The sequence below is a fragment of the Belonocnema kinseyi genome, chromosome 1 (assembly GCF_010883055.1).
Source record: "Belonocnema kinseyi isolate 2016_QV_RU_SX_M_011 chromosome 1, B_treatae_v1, whole genome shotgun sequence".
Classification (NCBI taxonomy): domain Eukaryota; kingdom Metazoa; phylum Arthropoda; class Insecta; order Hymenoptera; family Cynipidae; genus Belonocnema; species Belonocnema kinseyi.
In genome coordinates, this window is record NC_046657.1 from 129,058,131 (window position 1) to 129,066,391 (window position 8,261).

The 8,261-nt window shown below is 27.4% G+C and overlaps 1 protein-coding gene across 2 annotated transcripts in view; it reads left to right on the top strand.

The window, feature by feature from the left end:
* Window positions 1–565: 565 nt before the first annotated feature.
* LOC117169309 (ras-like protein 1) overlaps window positions 566–8,261 on the top strand; it is a 12,901-nt gene continuing 5,205 nt past the window's right edge. Inside the window, exons 1-5 of one of the 2 annotated variants that reach the window (XM_033355635.1) lie at window positions 2,581–2,660; window positions 2,877–2,930; window positions 5,137–5,276; window positions 6,805–6,948; window positions 7,027–7,233. In XM_033355635.1, coding sequence (XP_033211526.1) covers window positions 5,148–5,276; window positions 6,805–6,948; window positions 7,027–7,233 — 480 coding nt within the window. In that variant the 5' untranslated portion in view covers window positions 2,581–2,660; window positions 2,877–2,930; window positions 5,137–5,147. Of the gene's footprint in view, window positions 846–2,580; window positions 2,661–2,876; window positions 2,931–5,136; window positions 5,277–6,804; window positions 6,949–7,026; window positions 7,234–8,261 lie in introns of those variants that run through there. The other variant, XM_033355627.1, reaches the window with a different exon arrangement.

The window sequence follows — 8,261 nt, forward strand, 5'->3', positions numbered from 1 at the left end:
TTCTTGATAAAAAAATTCGTATTTTTTTTTTTCTTTTGTCTTCGAATTTTAATAAAGTTTAATTACATTTTTAAGACTGAGCATATCTGATTTTTGCTTTTTAATAACATTTTTTATTAGTTTTATAGTATTTCAATTTCAATTTTTTAAAGAAAACTGGAAAAGATATATTTATATAATCTTAAGAAAAAGAAACTTAAAAAATAGTATTCGAAATTTTTATTTTTTATTAGAAATTATTTTTTCTCTCAAATTATAATTTGCCTAAAACTTTTATTTTTGTTGGCTCAGACATTTGTTTTGGTTAAAAATTGATTTCTTTTGGTAAAAATTATATTTATTTTTAAAACTAAAATTGCAATTCTTTAATTTGAAATTAAAATATTTTCAATTGAAGAATTCAACAACTTTCTTAAAAATTCGTATTTTCGGATGAATTCGACTCGTTTTGATTTAAAATTAAAATCGGCCGCACTAGCAGAATGCTTTCACCGCGCATGCGCGGAATCAGCTGGAAAGTTACAAGTGCTAGTCGCTTGTCACAAGAAGAAGGAGGCATGGATCATAGAAAAATCCATGGAAAAAAGCTACGTTCAGTTCGACTCAAACACGGAACCGGAAACGTCCTCCTTTACCTTAGGCACTCATTATCGCGTGAGACCGGTGCCCTTTAACTTTTTTTTTTTTTTAATTTGAAATTTTTTATTTGTGATTGTAGTGGAAAGTTACAAGGTTTAAATTATTCAAACAATTTTTGGTACTGGAGGAGGTGTTTTTATGAATTTTTGAGTGCAAGAAAGTGTTGAAAAAAGTGTCTTGTATTTACTAAACACTAGTTTCAAAAGGTGAGATTTTTATTTGAATTTTTTTTTATGATTCGAGAAATTTTAGTTTTGTTATAGTATTTTATAAATAATTTGTACTATTGAAAAGTTGAATAATTTGACGAATTACAGTAATTATGTAACTGCAGCAAAATTATACAGATTATACTGTTGTACAAAATTGAATGATTTAAAAAATGTTTTAAAAATGTTTAACGATTAAAAATTAATCTGCTTTGCTAAAAATTTATCACTTTTGTTGAAAATTTGCCTGTTTGGTAGAAAATTGATTTTCTTCATTGAAATTATATGTTTTATTTGATAATTGAACTATTTGGAGAAGAAAAAATCTACTTTGTAGGAAATTGAACAATTTTGTTCCAAATACTTTTGATTGAAAGTTTAGCTTTTTTGTTGAAAATTCGTCCATTTGGGTTGAATATTCAACTATTTTGGTTGAAAACTTATTCTTTTGAAAATATATTCTTAAAAAATCGTTTTTTTCTTTGGTTAAAAACTCATTTCTTTAAATAGAAAATTTAACTATTCTATGTTTTGTTGAAGTTACTTTTTTTGTTCAAAATTGAATTATATTGTTGAAAATTCGATTTTTCTTTGGTTGAGAGTTCACTTTTTTAACTGAAAATTTAACTATTTCATTTTTAGTTGGAAATTCAACCACGAATTAGATAGTTGCACTATTTTCTTGAAAATTCATTTTTCTGGTTCAATATTCGTGATTTCAGTTGAAAATTTGGTTGAAAAATATTTTTTTAAACTGAAAATTGAACTATTTCATTTTTGTTGAAAATTTGTCTTTCTTAATTGAAAATTCATGTATTTTGGTCAAATTTCTTTTCTTTTTTTAGTAGAAAATTAAGTTTCTGGCTTCTAATTTGATTTTTTTTTATTGAAAACTGAAAGTTATTTAAAAAAACACCAAATTTTAATGTTATCGAAAAGTTCGAAGAACTCTAGAAATAATTAACATTTTTTAAGTTCTTGTTCTTATTTTATAGTATTTTTCCAAATTTTAATGGTATTTCTAGATCTTTTCCCACTATTCTGATCTACAATCTAACTTGGTGCAAAAAGTCACAATTGAAAAATGTAAAAATACTAACGAACCCTTTTTAAAAAACATTATTTATCACATTTGAATGAATTTTAGTAATATTAATCAAAATATTATTGTTTCGAATTTTTCTAAATCGTTAGGGGAGCACAAAAATCATTTTAAATTCTCTGCATTTTTTGGACCAAGTTCGACCCTAATCTAGGGAAACAAATATTAAAATATCTGTCAATGTTGTCTGTAGATAAAATGTTTATTTATAGAGGTAGGCACTCTAAAGTGAGGTAAACTTTCCGTGACAATACGGAAAGTTTACCTCTGTTCGGAGTAATCAGCTGAATATTACCTTGCTTAAAAAATTATCTGCAACTTTTCGTACCCTCAGTCTTTTCTGTGTCGCTGTTTACTGTAAAAATTAAATAAATACAAAAATAAACAAATTACTCCCTAATCTCTCAAAAATTTAGTCTTGAAGTTTACAAAAAAAAAATCTAAAATTTACTGTGCAGTGGTAGGTATATGCTTTTAGATTTAGAAAACTAAACTTTAGCAGTATTTCAGGACCGAACACCTGTTTGCATTGTTCCCTTTTCTTGGCTGCCCCTTGACCATCCACCTATCCTATTTACTCGTAAACCCAGGTAAACGAGTTTGTCGTTTCTAAAACTGGATTTGAAGAACGCAAACGTTTTCGAAAAGAATTCCTAGTTTCCATACTTCGCGCTCGATATTAAAATCGAGGCATCGATAACTGTAACTTGGTGATTGTGAATTCTCTTTTGTTAAAGCTCCTTATAAGTTTTTTAATTTTTACATAAATTAAAAATGCCTTTGGGATGATTGGCCAGTCTTTTGGTCTTTTGATCTAGATAAATGTATTATCTTACCATTTTTAACATCTCTTGATACATCTATTTAAAAAAAAACTTGTAAAAATTAGAAATCCTCTCAAATTAATGTAATTTTCTTCAAAACAGTGGGAAACCAGTTGCATCGCGAAAAAAAAAGTTCAATGAAGTACCAATAGTGGCGTGAGTAAAATTTTTAAAAAAGTTAACCTACAGCACGTGATATTCCCAAGCGGTCACCCATCCAAATACTAACCGCGTTTGAAAATCCTTAACTTGGTGATCAAACGAGAACCAGTGGACCATTTTAGTATAACCGTTTTTAATGCAAAAACGTTTCTTCCTGGTTAGAAATTAAATAATTTGGTTGAAAATTCATTTGTAACTAGTTGAAAATTATTTTTGCAGCTAAAAATTTAATTATTTAATTTTTGGTGGAAATTTTTTTTGTAGTTGAGAATTCATGTATTTTGTTGAAAATTCATCTCTTTGGTAGAAAATTAATCTTTAGTTTTAAAAATTCATTTTCTTATTTGAATTTTCAACTGTTGGGTTCAAAATTTACTTTTTTTTTATTGAAGATTCATCATTATCGTTGACAATTTATTTCTTTGTTTTAAAATTCAACTATTTTGTTCAAAATTATTTTTTTGGTCGAAGATTTATCATTTTAATTCAAAAACCTTTTTTTTTTGTTGAAAATTATTTTCGCAACTAAAAATTTAAGTATTTCATTTTTTGGTTAAAAAATTATTTATTTTAGTTAAAATTTTATGTATTTTGTTAAAAATTCATCTTTTTATTTGCAAATTTATCTATTTTGTTTAAAACTTTTTTTTGTTAGTGAAGCTTCATCATTGTCGTTGACAAATCATTTTTTTTTTTTTTTAATTCAACTATATGTTAATTTTTTTTTTGGTTGAAGATTGAACATTTTAATTCAAAAACGTTCGTTTTTCTTGAAAGTTGAACTATGTTCTTGACAGTTCATTTTAATTGGTTGAAAATTATTCTTTAATTAACAATTTAACTATTCCATTTTTGGTTGAAAATTCATCTTTTTTTTTTAGAAAATTACCCTTTATGGTTAATGAATCATTTTTTTAGTTCAAAATTCACTGTTTTTGTTGAAGATTCGTCATTATGGTTTACAATTCATTTCTTTCTTTTAAAAATCAACTATTTTGTTGAAAATTATTTGTTTGGCTCAAGATTCATCATTTTCATTCAAACACATTTTTTTTGTTTAATAAATTTTTTAACTAAACACTTAAATATTTAATTTTTGCTTGGAAATTTAGCTTTTTTACTCGAAGCTCATGTATTTGGTTTAAAATTCATCTTTTTTCTTAGGAAATTCCTCTTTATGGTTAAAGATTCATCTTTTTGATCGAAAATTTAACTGCTTGGTTAAAAAATTATTTTTTTTCTTGAAGATTCATAATTATTTTTAATTATATAATTCATCGTCCATTTCTTTGTTAAAAAATTTAACTATTTTATTAAAAGAACTTTTTTGTTTAAAATTAATTTAATATTAATCTTTTTAGTAAAAGTTTATCTTTTTGTTTGATAATTCATTTAGTGGTTACAAATTTCACTATTTTGGTGAAGATTAATTTTTTAATGTCAAAAATGAATGTCTTAACTGTTAATATAACTATTCCATTTTAAGATGAAAATTTATGTATTTTGTTGAAAATTCGACTTTTTTTATAGAAAATATATCTTCTTGGTTATAAATGTTTTACTTCATTTTTAAAGTGAAATAACACTTTCTAAATAATAATAAACGACGAATTTGATTTTAATTATTTCAAAAAGTGCTTATTACTTTTTTCCTTTAATATTTAAAACTTTATAAATAAAATAAAAATACTTTATAATAATATACTTTATAAAGTATTTAGAAGTGATAAAAAATTAAGGATGGACAAATACCTTGATCTAAAAAATCTTTGTTAAGTAGTCACACGGTTTTGAATTGAATCCTTATCAAATTTTAATCGTTAGATAATTTTTAAGTTTGAACTGGAATAATTTCAATTTCCAGTTTTCAAAATTGGATAATTTTAAATTTTATTTAAAATTGAGCATTTTAAAATATTCAGAATTAAATAATTTGATTATATTTTTTTGTCCTAAAAGGTCCTTCTTTTTCTGGAATAGGTTTGGAATTATGAAATCGAAATTCGGCAGCAACCTTGATATTTTACATAAATTTATCATGTCTGTTCGCAATATTGCTAAATTAAAAAAAAATCCGCATTTGAGTCCTCATTAGGTACAAATCGGCGGCATATCTTTTAATTTTAATTTCGTATTTTTTTATTATTATTTACTAACTTAACCAAAACAGTGTATTTATTGAAATTTTTTTCTGTTTCAGGCTAAAGAAAAATGACAGAATATAAACTCGTTGTCGTAGGAGCTGGAGGTGTTGGAAAATCAGCACTTACTATCCAACTAATCCAAAACCACTTTGTAGACGAATACGATCCCACTATCGAAGACTCTTATAGAAAACAAGTAAGACTTATTAATTTTTTCTGTATTCTCATATTCGAAATTTTCGGGAAAATGAAAGAAAATATTGTAAAATTGTTATACATAATATTGCGCAATATACTCGACTGAGTTCTCGCGTACTGCGTCCCTTTCGAGGAGAGATTCGTACCCGTCTCTTGCCCTGCGCGCTGAAAAACTGGGTAGGCCAGCAGTTCTATAAATTCCTAAACCGCTTGTTCTTAAAACGAGAGCCGAGTGTAAGTAAGAACTGAGATTTTTAGGACTCACAATTTGGTCGAAAAAACGGTTTGAATGTACAGGCGTAAAAAGAACGAATTTCTGCTTTGGATTCCAAATTCGAAAGTTTTTATTGTGAGAGTTCTACCTGTAAATATTTTATTTAAATTTGAGAATTTCAATCACAAATTGAAACTAAGGAAACTTTACCTAGAGAGATGCAACTGATTTTTCGATTAAAATTAAATCTTTTAAGGGCATGTGATACTTAGAAAATGGTCAACTTTACAAGTTTTATCTTTTGCTAAATTTGACGTGTGTGTACTTCGAAGTTATGTGTGTTACAATTCTCTTCCATAATTATCCTTGAGTGCTACCGACAGCATCGGTACGACAGAGATCTACATTATCGGAATGACAGAGAGCTGAAAAACGATCCTAACCTCAAAATAGTGCATATGCATAGAATTTTTATTTAGCACAATACATTTTGTTTTGTTATTATCCCTCAAAAAAGAGTCCGGCGATGTCCGTTATGATATTTTATAGCATCTCCGAATTCATTTTTTAAAAAATTTCATTTTTGTGGAGAAAAGCCGGGAGTACTATACCCGATTTACCACACGACAAAGTATCAAAGTATATTCCTATTTCTAAAACATTACATTCTAGAGGTTTCAGAAATTATTCTAGAATTTCAAGAACATTAATTTCTAGAACTTTTAGAAACGATTCTAGAATTTCTAGAACATTGAATTCTAGAAATTCTAGAACTTTTAAAAATTATTTTAGAATTTCTAGAACATTAAGGCTATGTGACGAGTGAGTCACGTGACCAGATTCCTACCTTACCGCCACCTTTCTTATTTCCCAACTTATTTTCACACCAAGTGCCACATCGATTTAAAAATTTGGGATAATAAATAAGAAGCACTAAGGAAGGTGGGTCTGGTAATAAATTCTAATAATTGTGAAAAAAGTATTAAAAAAATATTGGCGAAAAAAACTTTTTTAATAATTGTACAAATTTAAAACCAGACCCACCTTTATCAGTGCTTTTATTTATTATCCTAAATTTTCAAATCAATCTGGCGCTTTGTGTGAAAACAAATTGGGAAATACAAAAAGTGTCGGTAAAGTAGGAATCTGGGAACGTCACCCACTCATTACATGGCCTTGAGACAATTCTTTGAAATCCGATTTAGGGGCCAAATTAAAAAACAAAATTATATGAATTTATGTTTATTTTCTTAATTTTTTAATGATTAAAAACCGCAAATATATATTTAATGAAATTTTTTTCTTACAACAGGTGGTCATAGATGGGGAAACCTGTCTGCTAGATATATTAGACACAGCCGGTCAAGAAGAATACAGTGCGATGAGAGACCAGTACATGCGGACAGGAGAAGGATTTTTATTAGTCTTTGCAGTTAATTCTGTAAAAAGTTTTGAGGTAGTTAATGTTTATTCATAATTAAATATTTCAAAATACAATACTAAATAAAATAATATTGAATTTTTAAATTTTCAGGACATAGGGACATATCGGGAACAAATTAAGAGGGTAAAAGATGCGGAAGAAGTGCCAATGGTTTTGGTTGGCAACAAATGCGATTTGCAGAATTCGTGGACAGTCAATATGGCCCAAGCTAGAGAAATCGCTAGGCAATGCGGCATTCCTTTTGTGGAAACTTCAGCTAAAACGAGAATGGGAGTAGATGATGCGTTTTACACACTCGTAAGTTAAAGAAAATACTTTTTTTTCGAGAATATTCAAATATTCTTTGCACAAGAAAAATTCACTTGAAAGTTAAAACAATTTTTTAATAATAGTTATTCAGCTTGATGGATTCTAATTCTGGGTTTAAATTATTTCTTTCTGAACTGTTAAAAACTTGCCAACTTGGGTTATCTTCAAATTTGAAAAGTTTATAATTGCTATTAATTTTTAACTTTGGGATCGTTCATTAGGAACATTTTAAACTTGAAATTACTTAAAAATGGGGATGTTACATAAAATTAGTTAAAACCATATTTTTAATCTTTAGTAGCTTATTATTATATTCACAGAAAAAAGAATTTTTTTATTCAATAAGAAACATGTTTTTTTTTTTAATAAATTTGAACGGCATTTTTCGCTAAACGCATAGATTGGTTATACCTGCGTGACGTCATTCTTCGCGGGAAAATTCAAACGACCTAAGTTTTGCAAACTGTCTTTAACCCTTAAACGGCCAAAACGCCACAACCGGGACACTGCTTTTCAACGGCCAATAACTAAGACTATTCGACACTAGAAAAAATTGAGACACATATATTTTTATTGCTTAAAATCTCCTCTTTCCGACGGTGCCAATGAAATGCCTCAAAAAATTTATTTATTATCCCAAAATGCAGTTTAAACAAAAAAAAAACGTGACTTTTTGTGCCTATTTTTTTTGTGAACCATTTTCCAAAGCTTTTCGAGTCTGTAATTAACCTGGAATCTCACTAACGGGTGGAATAAATGTCTAAACTTTAAGAATCCATGGTTTCATGAATTTTTTTACAATAAACGATGCGCTTTTCGGAAAAATCATCAGGAATAAAAAGTTCTTGTAATCAGCCAAGGAATACGCCTGAATTTTTTCGAATCGTTTTGTGCAAAATTTTGGATTTTTCATGTGAACAATTTTTGCAAAATTCAAAATTTTGCTCAAAACGCTCCGGAAAAATTCAGGCGTATTCCTCGGCTGATTACAAGAACTTTTTATTCTTGACAAATTT